The sequence below is a fragment of the Radiomyces spectabilis genome (assembly GCF_025331425.1).
Source record: "Radiomyces spectabilis strain NRRL 2753 chromosome Unknown BYT42scaffold_8, whole genome shotgun sequence".
In the NCBI taxonomy this organism is placed as follows: Eukaryota; Fungi; Mucoromycota; class Mucoromycetes; order Mucorales; family Radiomycetaceae; genus Radiomyces; species Radiomyces spectabilis.
The window spans coordinates 1,830,413-1,848,949 of record NW_026251933.1 but is presented as its reverse complement, the minus strand read 5'-3'; the positions used below and the strand labels follow the sequence as shown (position 1 = coordinate 1,848,949).

Sequence of the window (18,537 nt, the reverse complement as noted above, 5' to 3'; positions counted from 1 at the left end):
ATGGTCCTATAAGCCAGATCATGTAATACTATAATTCAATGAAGATGGATAACGTTCACAGTAAAATTAAAAGAAAAGGAGCTAGTATTTTTCTTTGGATTTCCATTTAAAAGTCTGCCTTGACAAAATCTAATCGTATCTCAACTTGTTCAAAAGAGAAGAAAAATGTCGACAATGCCAAAATATCATTTTCCAATATTTCAGCAAAAAAAAAAAAAAAAAAAAATATACCCTTTTTTGCGAAAAAAAGGCAAAAAGGAATTGCGGCCTATGTGGATTGAACACATGACCTTTAGATCTTCAGTCTAACGCTCTCCCAACTGAGCTAAGGCCGCTTCATGAAAGTTTAACCAAAATGACATTGAAGAGCCGCTTGTAGGAGTAATTTTCCGCGATTTTTGGTCTGTCACTCTCTCGCCTCTGATGCAAATCTTCAGATATAATGAATGCCGATTAAGCTGATGTACTAGAGGTTGTGTTGCCCTTTATTTTTATATAGGGCTTAGTGCGTGATTTGATCAATGTAAAGAAAAAAAAAGGTTAAATTCTGGCGGAGCATCAAAAATTATACTGGTTTTTTTCGTTGTCAAAATAGAAGAATGGCGTAGCAGGGACAACGCGAACGCAAGGAAAATCTGCATCCATAAACAAGAGCCCAATTCCTGCTTGGAACATGTCCTTGGAGCTTAATAGGTGCATAACTGGAATGAGCTGAAAAAAAGCAGTAAAGACTGATAACATCAGGATCTGACAGCTACTGGCCGTTTGACAGAAACCATTAAATAATTTACTTCAACGGTCACTTAGTCATCGTATATTCCGGATTATCCTAAAGCGAATCGTATATTGTAGCTTGGACTTTGGCAAGTATGAAGAATCTATAGACTTCTCTATGGATCACACATCTTAAAAGGCCTCGGATAATTAAATAATCTGCATTCGCACTGCTTTTCATCTTTTACTGTTTCCCATTAGCAGTGACATTGCAAAAAAAATGAAACAATTAGTACCAGTCAAGCGCAATGTATCGCTGACATTACTACTGTCTAACAGATTTTAGGTTTGCCACTTGACCGTCGTTTACTGTTGTCCCGTATCATGCGTATTTTCACATCCAAAGGGAAGATATATCAGCTTGGTCCAGGATAAAATAAAATAAAAATGACGCAACAGTAAACCGTTACACTACTTTAATATTTTGACAGGGCATAATTGTGCTATGGATCACTGCCAAGTGCATTTTGATTGATCAACATGGGCCAAGCAGAATATTTTAAGGATTTAAGAAACCGGGACTTTTTTTTGTCAAATACAAAATACATACGCGGTTGATCAAACTCCAGTGCAGCAATGATTAAGACTCAGTTGCAGATAAAATTGACGTCGTATATCATGCTGCATTTTCATGTATGTAAGTATGTGCCACAGAAACGTTATTGTTGGTGAATTTCATATTTACATACGTTCTCGGTTTCTAGAAGGAGCAAAGGCCAACTTGAACCTTCGGTGTTGGGACGATCGGGTAAGATCGCAACCCGTGGTGAAGGTTGTGTGACACTCAGTGGACGGCACGTGAAGTTTCGGCATCCGAAAATGAGTACCGATTTGTAAGATTTTGAAAGAAATCAGTCAGACATTACAGTTTGACAGTCCATGGGTGGAAAAGCCGGACGGGGCGATTAATCATTTTTGCTTCCTCGCATATTCACCTTTGCTTTTCTGGTTTCAGTCGTTCTTTTTTTACCTATCATAACGGGAAATGGTCAATATGCAAGCAGTTCCGGAAAAGCTCCAGTTTCATTCCGTAGAGGATGCTTTAAAAGATTTCGGTAAGTAGGGGGTTGGGATAAAAAAAGAGAACTGCGCCATGAGATGGTGTTGAAATTCAGTTTTACTGACATTGAGTTTCTAGCTGAGAATAAGTTTGTCCTTGTAATGGACGATGAGGACCGCGAAAATGAAGGTGATCTAATTATTGCTGCCGAGAACATTACAACTGCCCAAATGGCATTTTTGGTCAAATACTCGAGGTAAAAAACCCCAAGTGGAAAATGACGACTCCAAAAGATTATACAATATAAGCTCATACACGCTCTCGACAGTGGTTATATTTGCGTACCAACAACGGGGGAACGTCTAGACACTTTAGAATTACCTTTGATGGTACCCCGGAATACCGAGCTCATGCGAACGGCTTACACTGTCTCCGTGGATTATAAACACGGCACGACGACCGGCATCAGCGCTCACGATCGAGCATTAACAGCACGCAAACTGGCTGACTCTACAAGTAAACCGGACGACTTTTCTCGACCTGGCCATATCCTACCCTTACGTGCGGTGCCGAATGGGGTGTTTGAGCGGTTTGGTCACACCGAGGCGGCCGTAGACTTGTGTAAGCTTGCTAAACTCCCCCCCGTGGCGTGCATCGGTGAATTGGTTAAAGAAGATGACGAGGAAGGAGGCATGGCTCGACGAGATGATTGCATAAAATTCAGCAACAAGCATGGTATCAAGATCATCACTATAAAAGACCTCATCGCATACAGACGCAAGGTGGAATCATCTTAATACTCTTTTTACACGTTACAATTGGAATTAAAAAATACAGAAATTGTGCATAGACATGGAAAAAGGGGTTTCACTTGTATGTGCAAGGATTTACGGAGATCATCGGTCGAGTTGGAAGCCTGGGAGCTTATGCTTCAATTTTTCTTATTCGGCTAATTGTGCATCGCGCGGGTTCAAAAATGCTGCAAGATAAAAATAATAATAAAAAACATTGGAAGCATGACCATAGTCTATCACGAAAGGGACTACCTTGTACCCTCATGTCATGATAAATTCCGGTGTTTTATTTTATTTTTCTCTAAGATGAGCGTTGTACAAACTGGATAGCATAGTCCAGCAAATCATTCAAAAGACCGTCGTCTTCTCTTGGCTCTTTCACAAACACCGGGGGTCTGCCGATCGGTGCATCTACGGCAATGTAACTTCCGTCAGCAGGATAGTACTTGCCAGTCCAAATGTGACGCCATGTGGTCTCGCGATTCTCCTCCTTTGGGAAATAGACCTTGGTGAAAGAAGCCGACGGGGTGGTGACAGGAGCTACTAAGAGACAGCTACCCAGTAAAAATTGCTGATAGCTTAATTCACGAACAACAGCATCCTTTGGATAATACATGATCAGGTGGCGCATTACAGGCCACCCCTTTTCCATTGCTTCTTGGAACAGATGGTTCCGGTAAGGTGTCAAAGACGTATACAATTGAGCAGTATGAGCCAATTGTATCATGGAATCTGTCACTGAGTAAGAACGCTGTGGGAAGGATTCTGACAAAGCAAGATGTTACCTTCATGATCATAAAATTGAGCATTTTTGCCGGGTAGATCCCCTGTTTGGATATATATCATGAATTTTTATGCTTCTCTCACATACTAAAAAGAGTCATCGTTACCTTCTGCGGTTTTGAACAGCGCTGTAAAGGCAGACAATTCCATCCACCGATGCAATAATTCTCGAGAGCGTGAGGGTGGATGGTTTCCTGGCAACGCCGCAGTATGCGCGGTCGTACCGCCAATGTCGCTGTGAATCACCGAGTAACCCGAAAATCCCGCACACAGCATACCAGCGATCTGGAACGATGGAAAGGATTAATTCAAGGAACCATGCATGTGTTGAGGCCGGGTATACCTACAGCAGATTTCAAACCATGTTGTGCATCCCACGTCACGTCACGATCGTTGACAAGCATGGCATTTGTGTATCCCGGTGCACGCATATATCCACTCGTATGTACAATCGCTGTGTCCTCTTCCATATCAAGTTCTCGTACAACTTCACGATGTAATTGAGCCCAATCGTCCGCATAGCGACTTTTATAACTGTCAATACTTTCGCCAGAGTCAAACGAAATATGTCCAGCTCCCGGAATCAGATACTGATCATCCGCGTTGGTGACAATTCCTACGATCAGAAATATGCATTCAGTCGTTTGTTTACTACTCAATCCGGTTCGATTTTTTTTTTTTTTTTTTTTTTTTTTTTTTTTTTTTTTGCTTTATACCTGAAATTCCTGCTGTCCATACCCGGTCTTTGATAATATGTTTCAGCCATTGACGAGCTTCGGGATTGGTGAGATCCACAAGGTTGCCTTTGCGTTTTTCGTGATCTTCCATGATCCAATTGTATCCCTGACGGTTCTTCAACAGGTATCCCTTTTCATGAGCTTCCACAAAGACATTGGAATTTTGCTGATTGTTCTCTTTGATGATGCCATGGACTTCTACCAGCACGCGTAACGTCGTTGATTGGTTCTGATTGCTCAGTTGATCGATGAAGAGATCCCAATTAGGATACAATGCGCGGTTAATTTGCCAATCATTCTCCCCAAAGCAGTCCGTGATACAAATAGCAGCCACAGGAACCTTGAATTCTTGAATTCGTGTTACAATCTGCTGGATCTTCTCTTGTCCACCTTGCAAACTGATGATAGCCCCCTTGAAAGCCCAAGAGGGTAAAGAGACCATTCGGCCAGACAATTGTTGCGTGTATTCAGAAAGCACATCAAGCATTGAATCACCATTGAACATGCGCCCTTAAAATGATACACATGTCATTAGCGACTTAGGAGCAAGTGATGGGTCGCTTGCTCTGAAATGGCTTACCCGTCATTTGGGTACTGTTCAGACGCACGGTGACACGATCGGACTCTCTGAGATCGAAATGACCGTACTCTGAGTTTTCCAAGAAAAAGCATCGATTGTCGGTGCTAATGAATTGCGGTACAGCCACGCTCGTGGGCAGATTCTCATATGCGCCGGTCATCATGCTGTTGAATGAGGAACTGAGATGCGCCATAAACTATATACATCATATTCCCATTAACGTCCATCACGAGTTGGAAACGTGCAAGCATTAACATACACCACTGTTTTTTGAATACGATGGTCGTCGGGTTTGAATAGGAACCTTATGCCCTTTGAGACTTGAATAGCCATACTGTTCACCAAATCCGTAAAAATGTTCATTCGTGCGGCTTTCAAATGTGAGTAGAATTCTTCGATAGTCGGTCATGGGCGGTTCCGCTTTCCCCAAGGTGACCGTGAATTGCAATTGATTAGGTTGCACAGCTGTCAGGGTGAACGTGTAATCCAAATGCGTTGAGATTAATTTGACGCCAAGCCCGCCTGACAGTTTTAACGATTGTTCTTTCGCATCGTAATCGATTTGCATGACGGTTTGAAAATGAGTGCGATTCTCGTCATGCTCGATAATTCGACCAGCCTCCTCCGTGCTGACTTGGTCGTCGCCTAGAGAGCTGAATACGAATGGAATATTATGCAGAGCTGCAATTGATTTTTTTTAGTATGCTGCCGAGTAACACGTGAAGATGGATAAATAGCCAACTAGGCAACGTACACTTCCAAACGATGCGGTCTTGTTTATCCTTGATAATAAGCGCACGGGCCTCGGCATCCATACGGATGGCGAATTCACCCACATTGTACACTCGATTTGGTACGGCATTACCAATGTATAATCGTGGAGGGACATAATCTTGATTCGAACCGAGACCCACAAAGTTCAAAACGGTATCCATTGTTTTTACAGTATAAAAAATAAAAAAGGACAAAATGAAAAATAAAACTGAGGAAAAAGGAAAAAAAAATGCTGATACTAGTGTACGAAAAATTCCCGAAAAACCAACGTCATTCCTTCGTCAATGGGGTTGTAAGATGGTTTTTTTTTCTCTCATCTTAGGTGAGACGGCGAACAGTATGTGACCAGCGAACAAGTCGCTCAAAAGTAGCATTCAGTCGTTCGGATGAGGATGAAGCGTGTTCAAAGGCGGATAATTTCTCGTTTTCCGCAGTAAGGAGGGCCTTTTCATATTGCACGCGATGAAATTCGCATAAATCATCGGTATCTGCCTCCCTCTCATCATATTCCACAGGATCACGCTCAGGTGGCGCCAAAATTGTGGATACAAAGGGTGTGTCCCATATAATTTTATCCGCACGTTCTACAAAACTTTGCGCTTGATTGTAAAGTTTCGCCTTGACTTGCCATGTTTTGGCTAATGACTTTAATGATTCGATATCCGCTACTCCCAGCTCGCTCATCAGGGCCTATGGGTATTTTACCGATGTTCAATGATTTTCGTATCTTCAAGCCACTTCCCTACATAACGTTGGCGAACCTCAAGCTCTTTTGCTCTTTCTCTTAACTTTTGCTCCTCATCGATAGGGATAACCGGACCTTGTAGCGCTGTCTGCACACCTTCAATATTATCATTGTTTACTGACAATTTTATCATTGACCTCATCAATTGATTCACGACGACCTACCTCGTGCCATATATTCCCTCTGTATAGCTTTCATTTCTTCCACACCCGCGCGAGAGGATTCCAGTTGCAGTTTCGCAGATCGAAATTCGTTTTCCAATGACTGTAATACCGTGATCCACTGCAAGATTAGTTTCTACCTCTCTAAGATGGCCGACTGACGAAGGAGTAAGACTTGCCTGCATGCGTTCGTCCAGAGATTGCTTGAGTGCTTCGCAACGATCCTCAATGCGCTTCACAAGCATTTCTTGTTCTTGCTCCATTTTGTTTCTCAGCTTTTTGGCCTTCAATGATTTGGCGGTTTGAGATGGGCGGTGCGAGGAACGCGATTGCTGGTGCGACTCAAGCGATCGATTGTCGCTGCTCGATGTGGTAGGCGGCGGTTGCAGGGATGACGAGACACCCGTCGATAGGGTAGTATTACTCCGCGCTGAGGCTCTTGAGAGGGATCTGAGATGATTGATTTTGGATAAAGACTGTTCGATACGTTTTCGCGTCTCGGATGTTTCAAGTAATCGACCCAATGATGGCCTGGAGGAGTGGACGGCTGGCGAGTTTAAGATTTGATCATTCTGCGTGACAATGGCATGTGCATATTTTGCCTGCTTATCAAAAGTTTCTTCATCCATGGAGAGGGAAGGGGTGTAAGCAAAGGAGGAGGATTTGACGTGATGACGATTTGATTTTTCAGAGTCGCTGATACTGGAAGGGCGGAGTTCGGGTGCTTTGGTTGCATGATAGACAGCGGTTGGGGCGAAAAAAGGATGGTCTACCTGATCGTCCGGTTCATCCGAATCATACCGATTAAGCAAACGCTGTACTGATCTGCATTCATCAATGATTTCCCTTGGTGAGCACCATTGATTGATATTGATATTTCCAGACTTACAAACCTATTGAGGCACGCGACGACTTCGGCGAGGAAAAGGATGAGGCGAGATCTCGATCGATACTTGGGTGATTTAAGCTTTCTGTATCACTATAGTCATAGTGTGAGTCGGAAGAACGGTGGGAAGCGGCGTATGCAAAAGACATGAAAGTGATAAAGAAGAAAAAAAAAGTGAGACGACCCTGAGCGGAAATGAAAAAAATTAGCAGCAGTTTTTTGGATGCCCTCATTGTTTGACACCCACGATGGACCCACCCTCGGGTGGCTTGTGACGGCTAAATTTTCCAGGAATGGAAAAAGCCCTGGGTGGGGGGAGGCCTACTTTTTTTTTGTCAACTTTTTTTTTTCGAGCAAGGGCAAATTCTCACCACCAAGTCCCAATGTCATTTCTAAAATCCTTGTCGACTACTGCGCTGCCAATGTCAGCAGCATTAAAGGTATTCTTTCTGACATGTTGGGTTTTTTCTCCAGGTCAATATTCACCTTTTTTACCAATGTAGACGGCTTCGCTCCAGAAACGAGCATTAGCTACAGTGGCAACTCAAGGTACGACCGAGAATTCTCATGATTGGATTCGACGAATGGGATCTAAAACGAAACGTTGTATTTTTTTTTTAGCCATTCCTTCTTTCCCAACCCATGTTCAAGCTTTTCTCCGTGATTTCAAAACCAACGAACCTGTATCTATCATCAATCTTAACCGCCAAGTGTTTAATGCGCCGTTACGACGAGACATTCTGCATCGTGTAGTAGTGTGGCAACGGGATGCTATGCGTCAAGGAACACATTCAACAAAAGGTCGTGCCGATGTAACCGGTACTTCCAAGAAAGCAGCACCGCAAAAGGGTCGAGGCAAAGCTCGTGTGGGTAACCGAAAGGCACCGCAGTTCAGAGGAGGTAATGTCGTTTTGCCACTGTCATTTTAACATGGAACCATGAGATCCAAACTGTCAAGAAGAATGAATAACTCAAATTTAATTAACTAGGTGGTATCGCCTTTGGTCCTAAACCCAGAGACCATGCTACTGATCTTCCAAGAAAGGTTCAAGAGTTGGGTCTTCGTGTGGCATTAAGCGCTAAATACGCTCAAGATCAGCTGATTGTGGTGGATTCTTTGCAAGATTATGAATCGTTCAAAACACGCGAGTTGGATGGTTTGCTGCGACAAGCGTATGGTGAACCCACGACACTCATCGTAATGAACCATTGCAACAGCTACTTGGAATTGGCGGCTCGTAATATTCCCCGATGTGAAGTGATTCACGTAGAGGAGACCAATGTACTGGATTTGCTCACCTACGACAAGGTGATCATTGAAAAGGACGCCATCAATACTTTAGAAGAATCATTGTTAGAAGCATAAATAAATAAATAAATAGATCAATAATGGATGCTCTTTTTTCTTGTTGTTCGTTATCATTCGTGCCTGACATTGCTGTCTATCAATCCATGCCTTTTTGCAATCGTTTGGCTTGCAGTTACTGCTGCGGTCGGACTAGCTGTCATTGACTGAGGTATTGCCACTTTCAATGATGTTTATGCAAGCCCTAGGTCAATTGTATAAAATTGACCTTGAGAGTAAACCGCCGCATCAAGGCATGCTTCGGAATAAATTCGAGAAAAAAGGATTGCTTTTTTCCTATTAAGAGGGTTTTTTTTAGGCACGATCTAGACAGAATGGAAATTATATCCATTTTGTTGGACATGAGGGCATCTCCGTCGATCGCAGCATTTCTTTTACTTTTTCAGTGGGAGAATTTATGGCAGACACACCGATGACGTTCAGGGATAAACTGTGTAATATATACACATGGTGCCGATTCCTCACACTGATGCTGAACGTCCTATTCCTGGTAAACGCAAGAAAAAAAGAGCCAGCTGATACAAGTCGAGCCTTTTTTCTTATTTCGAACCTAGATGCATACTTTCGGTGGATTGTACGGAGCCGGGGCGAGGATTGCTGATGGTAAGGATGCAAAAAAAGTCGAATGATTCAACGCATAATAAATGTAGCGCAACAAGACGACATGTTATTGATAAAATAAAACTACAGCTCAAAAAGACAAGCTAGCGTCCATACCGGCGGAAGCAATTGCCCGCATTTTTATCTATGTATCTATGCTCTTTTGTCTCGTCATCGATCTCATTGTTATCACAACGGTAAACAGCACCTTATCGTATCTATAGAGGTGGAAAAAGGCAACCATCTTTTCCATCGGAAGCTAATCCCCCCCAAAAAATTGCCTCTACAGACCAAGCTGCATGTAGCCAATTGGTACTGGCGTCCTGGGATATTTTTTTTAGCCTTCACCTGCTGCGATGAGTTGATCACATTGATAGGGTTACTGCTGGATACAGACGAGCTACAGCAGCAGTGTTTGCAACATATTCGTAGACTGACTCCTGCGATTTCCATGCTAACCACGGCTCTGTGCGATCTGGATGTTCGAGTTAATCATATGTACAGCATGCTCGTTTTACTTCGTGATATGTTGGCTTGCGTAAGTAAGAGAGGAAGGCATGGGTGTATAACCTCATTCATACATATATTTATACGAATAGGCACTGTACGCTGGTGTAGGTCATTTCCACTTGAACCACCTGGTTACCATGTTAAGACATGAGGCATTGAATGATCCGGTATCCACACATCATCCTCTCGAATTCATGCGAACCTATAACCATCGACAAAGCCTGGCTGTCAGCGAAGCTCCTACCCTCATAGAACACAGACGATGAGATGGACAGTCTAGTTATCTCACTTTCTTCTCCCTTTCTCTCTTTTTTCTTTTTCTTTTCACGGGACAAGATGCCACCTATGTATTGACACGGTTTTCGAAATTTTTGATGCTCATAAATATATTTATCATTTTTATGGTTATCGTCGATCTCTTCGTCGATCCGATCTGTAATCTCTTCGTCTATCTGGGCTACGACTATCGCGACGATCTCTTTTACGATCAGATCGATCATCATATCGACGGTCTCTTCGTCGATGAGGGCTTTCATCGTCGTCTCGTCGACTTCTCTTGCGGTCGGAACTGTGTGATCGGCGATGATCTGATCGCGATTCATCCCGTGGTCGGTGACTCGAACGATGGGATCGTTTCTCTTTCTCTTTTGTTTCAAACACCATCTCATACCCTTCACCACGTGTATTCTCACTCTCTTCTTTGTATCGTGTACGTCGTTGCAAACCTTCAAAGCCGCCCATAGATTCGCCGGCGGCTTGCATACGCTTGGAAATCCAATCTTTGTGTAATTTTGATACCGACTGAGAAAAGTCAACGTGAATACGACGATCGTCAATTAAAACGGATTGCATCTTAAAGTAAGCCTACAGGGACAGCAGCAAACTCAGTATGGATGGTATGGCGTGACCTGGTTTTTTTTTGGATTCCTATATGTTACCTCTTCCGCATCTTCCTTGTTTTCAAATTCAATGAAAGCATAACACAGTGAATCGCCGGTTTGACGATCACGGATGATTTCACAGCTGTTAATTTGCCCAAACCGGGAAAAAATCATTTCCAAATCCTCATCTCGGGTGACAGCATTCAGCTTGCAAACGAAGAGAACGTTCTCTGGCGGTTTGACTTCAGCAAACGGTAAATCGCCAATCATTTCCAGCGTTAATGCTTGAGCTTTCGCTTCACGTGCTCTTTGAATCCTCTCAATCTCCTCGGGGTCTCCTTGTTCTTCGATTTCTTCGTCCTCACCAATACGCATGGAGTCAAGCTGTTCCTTGGTCGGTAGCGGAGACGCGTCAGGCACTTGCAATCCTTCGGGATCAGGGAATGGATCGTCGAGAATAATGGTGTGACGGATACGAATGTCGCGAAATGGACGACCCTGCTCATCGCAGAAAGCGTCGTTGATCTTGTCCAACGTATCGAATCCTTCTGCCACTTCACCGAAAATGGTATATTTGCCGTCCAAATAATCCAAATCATCGGCCAACGTAATGAAAAATTGACTCCCACTGACGCCGCCACTTTCAATGGACGCATCCGGTGCCACAGCCATGGAAACGGTGCCACGAGATTTGTGCTTCAGCTTGGGTGAGATTTCGGCAGGAAAGTAACGTTGCGCAGGTCCGTGGAGAATGCCGTAGATCGATTCGCCCTGATCTCCTTTACCTGTAGGATCGCCGGTTTGTGCCATGAAATCCTTTTGCACATTATGGAAAGGCGAGAAATTATAGTATTTAATCTTGCACAGTTTCAAGAAATTAAGCGTTGTTTTGGGACATTGTTCTGTAAACAAGTCGATCACAATGTCGCCAGCCGATGTCTCCAAGAGCACAGACTACATAATAACAAGTACACACAGATCTTGGTTAGTTTACTGTTTACAGTTGGTATCGATTAAACTGCATAAGCTTACCATAGTATTGGAAAGTAGGAAATAGGGAATGCGAGTGCAACATTTGGACAGGCCAGCGGAATTCCCGTCTTTTGACAAAGCGAGCGGGAATCCCGTGATTTTTTTTGCGTTGGTATTTCACTGAGCGACAGGTCCATTTGGCTTTTTTTGCACAGTTTATTGAATTGAAAAATGGATTGCAAAATCAAACAATCTAGTTAAAAATAATGTACGTTATTAGGAAGAGCTCAAGTGGATCTATAAATCCAAAGGAAAAACACATACAATAGATAGGCTTATTAGACGAACGAGAATTTCACTCATTTGGTTTTCACTCATCATGAAGGAGGGTTTTTCGGTGCGCAAGCCATGTGTGAAAGTTTAGTTTTCTCGACTGCTCGTTGATCATGAGCCTTAGAGTGGCAGACTTCACGGATATTGTCTGCTATCTGATACCTCTTTTTTTTTTTTCATGGAAAATGAGGATCAGCCAGAGTTGCTACACTTTGCGTTTTTCTAGTTCCGATTGATATTTTGTCCACGAAAATTTCGTGGACTGTAATTTTGACAACACCCTTGTTCTTGCCACAGTGGTTGCAACCGTTTGATTTCCGTGATCTTTTTTCTTCCTTTGCTCCCTTTGTTTCCTTTGCACGACCAAAACGTCCTCTTTCTTTTTCTCCACTATTACAAACCGCCATGACAGCTGCAGCATCTCGAAAACGAAATCGATCACCGGTTCCTGAAAGTGCACACACGATCCGTGATTATAAACGGGCCCGTCCGCAAGAAGTGCTCACTAGTCTCACTACCATTCTAGAAGACATCAAATCCACCCCTTCCTCAGCAGAGATCTCTTCAGATAAACTCGAAACGCTGAAACACCTGTTACTTCACATTGAACACTTGGCATCCGATGAAACCAACATGGAAGCAAAGCAAATGAGAGATGAAAGCGATCGATGTCTCGAAAATTGGTTTGGCGATTTACTAGAGCAATGTGAAGCCGATGGATTTACCGAGTGGGATTTAGCCTATGAGGATGACGAAGACGATATTGACCTGCTGGCTTTGGCATTAGCCTGGGAAGATTCACAGCAAGACGCTCAAGGTGAAGATCACCAAGACGACGAAGAAGACGAAGACGAAGAAATCATCATTGTAGACGACGATGATCTTGGTGTACCAGGACAAGCCCAGCTTATGTATGCCTCATCATAGTATCAATAAGGAAACAGCCCGAAACTCCCTTTGGTTCCGTCCTCTCACATAGCCTTAAAACTTTCCCTTTTTACTTCACACCTTTTTTTTCTTTTTTCGTGACCAAACCCATGAAATTATAAAAAAGTCCATCTTTTTTACCGCCCAATCTTTCACTCCACTCGATACTCTATTGCCGATCGCACTTCCATCACAGCAATGCGCACTAATGATCCTTCGTCCAGCTTCCTCCTTCTCACAGATTATCCATTCATCAACATATGACACCTTTGCGCCTGAATAATCCCGCCCATCATCTCAATGGAACCGACACAGTCAACTTGGCAGCATCCGATGCATTTACTGCTTGGGTATCGCGGTAACATAGGAACGAAAAGATAAAACATGTCACTACTGACGGGAAAGACCTTTTTTTTTCACTTTAGAATTTTTAGATATTGGGTACAAATGGTCATCTTTTTCATTTTATGGTACAAAGGGGGCGAACTCGAACTGTTTTTTTTTAATGGTGGAAGAGTCTGAGCGTAGTATGCGCAATCACCATATCGTTTTCATCGGCGGCGGCAATCACTTCAGCATCCTGGACGGAACCCGAAGGAGCAGCAATGTACTTCACACCGGAACGCTTGGCACGGTACACGTTATCGGTGAAGGGGAAGAAAGCGTCAGAGGAAACGACGGTATCCTTCAACTGGGCCATCCATTCCTTGCGTTCTTCAGCCGTCAAAGGTTCAGGGATCGTGTTGAACTTGTCTTCCCAAGCCTTACGTTCAGTACCCTATTATTTCATTCATGCCTCAATTAGGTACCGCTGACACTAGTTTTCCCCGACCCCGACCGCGCAATGAATATTTACCTCGCCAATCTCGTTGATCACGTAAAGATCGATGGCATTGGACTTGTCAGCACGCTTCACTTCCTTCTTGAAGTCGAAAGCAAGAACCTTGGGATGATGACGCAACCACCTAGACACAACCCAAGTTCGTCAGTATACACAAAGCTCATATTCTGATACTTTAAAAAGATTCGTTTACCAGTTATCAGCCTTATCACCGGCGAGGCGGGTACAGTGAATTCTGGATTGTTGACCAGCACCAAGACCAATCACCATACCGTTCTTTGCGTAACAGACAGAGTTGGATTGAGTATATTTAAGAGCAATCGTAGCAACAATCAAATCAGTCACAGCTTCCTTGGGCATCTATACACAATAGGTCGTTAATCATCACTTCCTTCTTTTTGATTTCTTTTTTACATCGCATTTTCCGTTTACTTACGTCCTTGTTCTTGGTTACAAGGTTGGAGAATAAAGAGGCATCAATCTGCACATTGTTTCTCTTTTGTTCGAGGTAGAGACCATACACTTGACGGATTTCACGGTCCTCAGGCTCGTAGTTGGGATCCATTTGAAGCACGACGTATTTACCGCCCTTCTTCTTTTGCAAGATGGCAAGAGCCGCTTCATCGTAATCGGGGGCAATCACACCATCCGAGACTTCACGAGAGATGATCTTGGCGGTAGCGACATCGACCTTGTCGGACAAGGCAATGAAGTCACCAAAAGAGGACATACGGTCGGCACCACGGGCACGAGCGTAAGCACAGGCAAGAGGAGTCAAGGGTTCCTTGAGATCATCCACTTGATAAACCTTCTTATCGGTCTCGTTCAAAGGCAGACCCACAGCAGCACCAGCCGGCGAAACGTGCTTGAAGGAAGCAGCAGCAGGAAGTCCAGTAGCTTGACGAAGCTCCTTCACAAGAGCCCACGAGTTGAGAGCATCCAAAAAGTTGATATAACCGGGGGAACCGCAACGAACCGTCACGGGTAAACGGCCTTCCTTGACAAAGATTTGAGCCGGCTTTTGGTGAGGGTTGGCACCGTAACGAAGGGTCATCATAGCCACATCCTTGGTATATTCGTGACGGAAGTAGTTGGAGATAGCGTCATCATAGTCAGCTGTGTGGTTGAAAGCCTATAGTTCCGATTTTGGGGCGTGAGTCTGTCTGTGTGAATGGGCATGCAGAACTTAATTTTTTGACGGTGGGTATTACCTTCAATGCCAACAAGTTGCGAGTATCCTGGGAAACTTCACCGGACTTGAGCTCGGCAATCACCTTGGCGTAATCGGTAGGATCTGAAACGATGGCAACGCGGGCGTGGTTCTTGGCGGCAGCACGAAGCAAAGTGACACCACCTGATAAAATTTTGAGTAACCTGTCAAACAGAGCCATACTTTTTTTTTTTTTTTTTCACAAGCTTCTTTTAGATGCTTACCAATATCAATTTCTTCCACAGCCTGGGGAATGGTTACATCAGGCTGAGCCACGGTCTTTTTGAAAGGGTACAAGTTGCAGACAACAATGTCAATTTTGTCAATATGCTGCTCGGCAAGGTCCTTTTCATCACTTTCGATGTTACGGGCCAAGATACCTTTGAAATAAAATACCAAAAATAATTCATGAGTTCATCTATTCACAGCATAGAAGAAGCTTGTTTGACCTAAACTTGGTGTCATCACTTACCACCGTGAACAGCAGGATGCAAGGTCTTAACACGACCACCCAACATCTCGGGAGCTTTGGTAATCTCAGAGACATCACTAAGCACGCACAATTTGAGTGAGTGACAACCGCCTGAAGAGGCGCCTATGGTTTTCTTACCCAATGGGGATACCGGCTTCACGCACCAACTTGGCCGTGCCTCCGGAACCCAACAGACGCACGTTCAAGGCGTGGAGGTCGCGAGCAAAGTCGACGAGACCCGTCTTATCATAGACAGACAAAATGGCTACAAGAGTTAACACGACTTTAGCATGCAATAGGCAACATATTTCACAACTCGTGACTATTACCAATTTTCTGCGACATGGTAGAGACGAAAATACAGTTATCGGAATGGAAGGAGAATCCTTGGATTTGGCAGTTTCAGTTCCCCGGCGCCTTTTTAGAAGCATTGAGGGTGGTGACTGCTGATCTTCGAATTTGTCATAATTGTCCCTTGCAAATCTGCCCCCCCAAAAAGTGTCATCGAAAGCCACCCATTATCTTATCTCCAGCTTTGGTGGGTGTGATTCCCCGCATTTTCTTTCTCGTACCATTTACCCTCGCAGGATGGTCACTAGATAGGATTACTATGAAAGTGAACAAAAATCTGAAGCACTGGCAACAACCATGCTTTTCTTTCCCCATTTTTGCTCAACATTTTTTTTTTCTTCATCAATCTAACGGAGTCGAAACTCAGATCGAAACCACCTGTCAAACTTGGGATTCTCACTGAAAGCCCCATATCCACATGTGGACAATATTCAATAGACTTATGCCTCGAAATAACCATTCGTTGATGCTTTAAGAAAAACAAAAAGGGAAAAAGGGAGAGGACCTTTTGGTCGCTGCCAGGTCAACCCATGATCTTCGTCGTTATTTCTATCTATACAATAGTTTATCTAAGAGGGGAAAATCAGTATACAGTCTACAGTCTTGAGTTTTTTTTTCATTAGGGAAGTTCGTTGTCTGCTATGCTTTTAATACATCCAGCATATCTTGGATACGACTGAATTTCTCGCGGGGTTTACCGAGTTGGGCTCCAATAGCGAATTCGGCCGCTTCAATCTTCTTCCAGTCTGCGTAAGATACTGGTCGAATGTTGCGTTCTTTCAAGAGGGCTGCCAAACCATCTGCGCCTTCCTTTTTACCAGGGCTTAACATGGGCTTTCCCTCCTTCAAATCATTCACAATGGTGTCGGCTGTTTCATAAGCGTCCGACATGGTAGACACAATCACGCCGGTGGGACCCCGCTTCAGCCATCCAGCCGTATATAAACCAGGCAACTATTCGTATGCATTAGAGAGGGAACTCGAGTGATACATCATTTTTCGTATTTTTACCTCCTCGTCATTCTTATCCATAATTTTGCCAAAGTTGTTAGGAACCCGTCCTTGTCGTTCATCAAACGGTACACCTTCCATTGGCAAACTTTTGTAGCCGATACTTCTCAAAACCAAGCCGCACGATTGGGTCTCAAACTCTCCCGTGCCAATGGCTTTACATCGATCGAAAGGACCTTCCAGTCGATTGATTTCGTATCGGATGCCTTCCACGGCGGATCCGTCCGCATTGGGGATCACTTCAGTTGGGCTACGCAAGAATTGAAGCGACCATGATTTGTCACCGTTCTTGGTTGGCGATCCCTTTTCAAGCAGGCTCATCATTCGCTTCAATGGTCGGTTCTTGCTTAGATCCACCGACGCAATCTGTGATTTCACCCACTCGGAATCCGTTTTGAACACAACGCCTGGCAATGACATTTGTTCACGCAATTCTTTGGTGGTAAACGCAGCCTACATCCGCATTTGTCAATACAATGTATGACATCGAGCAACGCCTCTTATCAATTAACGAAATTACCTGCAGTGGTCCTCGACGTCCAACAACATGGACATGTTTGATTCGACTCTTTGACAATGTTTCCAGGGCATATTCGGTGATATCGGTTTTGCGCAATTCATCAAGGGGACTTAGTAATACACGAGCAACGTCAAGTGCTACATTGCCTTGACCGATAACGACGGCCGTATCGGTTTGATCCAGAGGAAGTTGAAGGTCTCGATGACGCGGTAAGCCGTTGTACCAGCCAACAAACGCACGTGCGGATTCCACCCCATACAAATCCTCGTTGGGAATACCCAGCCTTCGATCCTCACTAGCACCATATGAAAACAGAATAGCATCATAGTGTTGTTTCAACTCGTCAACGGCTATACCGTCACTGCCAACGGTAACATTGCCCAGGAATCGGAATCGATCGTCTTCTGCGACTTTGTCAAATGTTGTCATGACATTCTACGAATAACAACTGTCAAATTCGAAAACATGAGAAATAAAAAACACCTGCAAGTTAGGTACCTTTACTTCGGGATGATCAGGGGCAACACCGAATCGGACGAGACCATGCGGCACTGGGAGAGCATCGTACATATCAATACGAGTATTGGGCCAATCTTTCAGCAAGCGGTGAGAGGTATAAAAGCCTGCAGGGCCACTACCGACCACGGCGAGTCTGAAAGGCGACACCGCGGCAGTGGACAAACTTCGGGCCAATGGCAATAGAATGGTCATGCTTGTAAAATTCGGAAGAAGCAGGCGCTCCAGGAGATCCGGGCAAATAATTTTTTATCCCCTTGTCCGAGTTTCCAAAAGTAGAAATAGTAAGGTTGAGCTTATTTTTGCATGGAGCGGAGATTGGGTGGCTTTGGGGAGTTTTTCCACCGAGTCAAGAATGGTTCAGAAACCAATATTCCTCGTTTCTTTTCATGGAAAGAAGTAAAGTCCATGACAGCGATCGTATAATAGGAAGTTTACGGGGCAGGTTACAGCATCTGTAATTAGTGAATAGAAATTGATAGAGCTGTGATGATGGTCGCTAACTTTTTTTCCAACCACAATACCGGAAAGCGAGACAGCCCCAATGGTAAATCGTTACAGCAGTGAACTTACCAAATCCAATGAAATGCGGGGAGTTATGGACAAACTTTCGGTCGGAGTTCTCGCAAACGAGTTGACCGCCAGCGGAAAAACCCACCATTGTCACCGATGTTGGACAATGACAGCATGCCAACCTCCCTCTTTGTAAAAGATATTGACTTCCGTTTTGCTTTGTCTCTCTAATACTTCCTTGTCTTCACTTGTTACCACCGTTTTGGCCATATTTCTTTGT

At 44.0% G+C, this 18,537-nt stretch overlaps 8 protein-coding genes and 1 non-coding gene across 9 annotated transcripts; 3 read left to right on the top strand and 6 right to left on the bottom strand.

The window, feature by feature from the left end:
- Positions 1-262: 262 nt before the first annotated feature.
- Positions 263-335, bottom strand: BYT42DRAFT_t91. Its single transcript has one exon. It is a non-coding gene; the product is annotated as a tRNA-Phe (tRNA).
- Positions 336-1,647: 1,312 nt separating this feature from the next.
- Positions 1,648-2,804, top strand: BYT42DRAFT_575042 (3,4-dihydroxy-2-butanone 4-phosphate synthase). Its single transcript, XM_051568924.1, has 3 exons — positions 1,648-1,829; positions 1,913-2,030; positions 2,103-2,804. Exons 1-3 carry the CDS (start codon positions 1,760-1,762, stop codon positions 2,569-2,571), a joined length of 657 nt encoding a protein of 218 aa, XP_051422682.1. The 5' UTR covers positions 1,648-1,759; the 3' UTR covers positions 2,572-2,804.
- Positions 2,805-5,647, bottom strand: BYT42DRAFT_575039 (glycosyl hydrolases family 31-domain-containing protein). Its single transcript, XM_051568923.1, has 7 exons — positions 5,423-5,647; positions 4,928-5,349; positions 4,669-4,864; positions 4,068-4,598; positions 3,699-3,967; positions 3,459-3,636; positions 2,805-3,333 (listed from the first exon to the last, which is right to left on the bottom strand). Exons 1-7 carry the CDS (start codon positions 5,601-5,603, stop codon positions 2,870-2,872), a joined length of 2,241 nt encoding a protein of 746 aa, XP_051422681.1. The 5' UTR covers positions 5,604-5,647; the 3' UTR covers positions 2,805-2,869.
- A 226-nt stretch (positions 5,648-5,873) lies between these two features.
- On the bottom strand, positions 5,874-7,251 carry BYT42DRAFT_390728 (uncharacterized protein). The gene is made up of 4 exons (XM_051563347.1): positions 7,242-7,251; positions 6,528-7,173; positions 6,352-6,451; positions 5,874-6,283 (listed from the first exon to the last, which is right to left on the bottom strand). Exons 2-4 carry the CDS (start codon positions 6,975-6,977, stop codon positions 6,144-6,146), a joined length of 690 nt encoding a protein of 229 aa, XP_051422680.1. The 5' UTR covers positions 6,978-7,173; positions 7,242-7,251; the 3' UTR covers positions 5,874-6,143.
- A 335-nt stretch (positions 7,252-7,586) lies between these two features.
- On the top strand, positions 7,587-8,636 carry BYT42DRAFT_575033 (ribosomal protein L4 domain-containing protein). The gene is made up of 4 exons (XM_051568922.1): positions 7,587-7,674; positions 7,738-7,783; positions 7,856-8,134; positions 8,224-8,636. Exons 1-4 carry the CDS (start codon positions 7,618-7,620, stop codon positions 8,598-8,600), a joined length of 759 nt encoding a protein of 252 aa, XP_051422679.1. The 5' UTR covers positions 7,587-7,617; the 3' UTR covers positions 8,601-8,636.
- Positions 8,637-10,027: 1,391 nt separating this feature from the next.
- On the bottom strand, positions 10,028-11,718 carry BYT42DRAFT_517587 (cyclophilin-like domain-containing protein). The gene is made up of 3 exons (XM_051565234.1): positions 11,624-11,718; positions 10,649-11,545; positions 10,028-10,574 (listed from the first exon to the last, which is right to left on the bottom strand). The coding sequence occupies exons 1-3, from the start codon at positions 11,624-11,626 to the stop codon at positions 10,116-10,118; spliced, it is 1,359 nt and encodes a 452-aa protein (XP_051422678.1). The 5' UTR covers positions 11,627-11,718; the 3' UTR covers positions 10,028-10,115.
- Positions 11,719-12,173: 455 nt separating this feature from the next.
- BYT42DRAFT_575031 (uncharacterized protein) lies at positions 12,174-12,932 on the top strand. Its single transcript, XM_051568921.1, has one exon. The coding sequence runs from the start codon at positions 12,302-12,304 to the stop codon at positions 12,821-12,823; it is 522 nt and encodes a 173-aa protein (XP_051422677.1). The 5' UTR covers positions 12,174-12,301; the 3' UTR covers positions 12,824-12,932.
- BYT42DRAFT_575029 (phosphoribosylaminoimidazolecarboxamide formyltransferase/IMP cyclohydrolase) lies at positions 12,933-15,725 on the bottom strand. Its single transcript, XM_051568920.1, has 9 exons — positions 15,676-15,725; positions 15,485-15,611; positions 15,347-15,423; positions 15,099-15,254; positions 14,876-15,018; positions 14,101-14,796; positions 13,858-14,024; positions 13,680-13,788; positions 12,933-13,601 (listed from the first exon to the last, which is right to left on the bottom strand). Exons 1-9 carry the CDS (start codon positions 15,689-15,691, stop codon positions 13,326-13,328), a joined length of 1,767 nt encoding a protein of 588 aa, XP_051422676.1. The 5' UTR covers positions 15,692-15,725; the 3' UTR covers positions 12,933-13,325.
- A 493-nt stretch (positions 15,726-16,218) lies between these two features.
- On the bottom strand, positions 16,219-18,173 carry BYT42DRAFT_390606 (uncharacterized protein). The gene is made up of 4 exons (XM_051563346.1): positions 17,727-18,173; positions 17,229-17,663; positions 16,709-17,161; positions 16,219-16,651 (listed from the first exon to the last, which is right to left on the bottom strand). Exons 1-4 carry the CDS (start codon positions 17,937-17,939, stop codon positions 16,337-16,339), a joined length of 1,416 nt encoding a protein of 471 aa, XP_051422675.1. The 5' UTR covers positions 17,940-18,173; the 3' UTR covers positions 16,219-16,336.
- Positions 18,174-18,537: the final 364 nt, after the last annotated feature.

Bases quoted from the DNA above. Each gene is read 5' to 3' on its own strand.
- BYT42DRAFT_575042 (XM_051568924.1), top strand. From the start codon at position 1,760: ATGGTCAATATGCAAGCAGTTCCGGAAAAGCTCCAGTTTCATTCCGTA. The intron at 1,830-1,912 runs GTAAGTAGGGGG...TTGAGTTTCTAG, and splicing joins GGATGCTTTAAAAGATTTCG to CTGAGAATAAGTTTGTCCTT. The intron at 2,031-2,102 runs GTAAAAAACCCC...CGCTCTCGACAG, and splicing joins TTTTTGGTCAAATACTCGAG to TGGTTATATTTGCGTACCAA.
- BYT42DRAFT_390606 (XM_051563346.1), bottom strand. From the start codon at position 17,939: ATGACCATTCTATTGCCATTGGCCCGAAGTTTGTCCACTGCCGCGGTG. The intron at 17,664-17,726 runs GTACCTAACTTG...TGTTATTCGTAG, and splicing joins CTGATCATCCCGAAGTAAAG to AATGTCATGACAACATTTGA. The intron at 16,652-16,708 runs GTAAAAATACGA...GCATACGAATAG, and splicing joins TGGATAAGAATGACGAGGAG to TTGCCTGGTTTATATACGGC.
- BYT42DRAFT_517587 (XM_051565234.1), bottom strand. The intron at 10,575-10,648 runs GTAACATATAGG...CTGTCCCTGTAG, and splicing joins ACAAGGAAGATGCGGAAGAG to GCTTACTTTAAGATGCAATC.
- BYT42DRAFT_575031 (XM_051568921.1), top strand. From the start codon at position 12,302: ATGACAGCTGCAGCATCTCGAAAACGAAATCGATCACCGGTTCCTGAA.
- BYT42DRAFT_575029 (XM_051568920.1), bottom strand. The intron at 15,019-15,098 runs GTAAGCATCTAA...AAATTTTATCAG, and splicing joins TGTGGAAGAAATTGATATTG to GTGGTGTCACTTTGCTTCGT. The intron at 13,789-13,857 runs GTAAACGAATCT...GGTTGTGTCTAG, and splicing joins GGTGATAAGGCTGATAACTG to GTGGTTGCGTCATCATCCCA.
- BYT42DRAFT_575039 (XM_051568923.1), bottom strand. From the start codon at position 5,603: ATGGATACCGTTTTGAACTTTGTGGGTCTCGGTTCGAATCAAGATTAT. The intron at 4,865-4,927 runs GTATGTTAATGC...TGATGTATATAG, and splicing joins CGTATTCAAAAAACAGTGGT to TTTATGGCGCATCTCAGTTC. The intron at 3,637-3,698 runs GTAGGTATACCC...CCATCGTTCCAG, and splicing joins AACATGGTTTGAAATCTGCT to ATCGCTGGTATGCTGTGTGC.
- BYT42DRAFT_390728 (XM_051563347.1), bottom strand. From the start codon at position 6,977: ATGGATGAAGAAACTTTTGATAAGCAGGCAAAATATGCACATGCCATT. The intron at 6,452-6,527 runs GCAAGTCTTACT...ACGGTATTACAG, and splicing joins CTCTGGACGAACGCATGCAG to TCATTGGAAAACGAATTTCG. The intron at 6,284-6,351 runs GTAGGTCGTCGT...ATAATATTGAAG, and splicing joins GAGGGAATATATGGCACGAG to GTGTGCAGACAGCGCTACAA.
- BYT42DRAFT_575033 (XM_051568922.1), top strand. From the start codon at position 7,618: ATGTCATTTCTAAAATCCTTGTCGACTACTGCGCTGCCAATGTCAGCA. The intron at 7,675-7,737 runs GTATTCTTTCTG...TTACCAATGTAG, and splicing joins CAATGTCAGCAGCATTAAAG to ACGGCTTCGCTCCAGAAACG. The intron at 8,135-8,223 runs GTAATGTCGTTT...TTAATTAACTAG, and splicing joins GGCACCGCAGTTCAGAGGAG to GTGGTATCGCCTTTGGTCCT.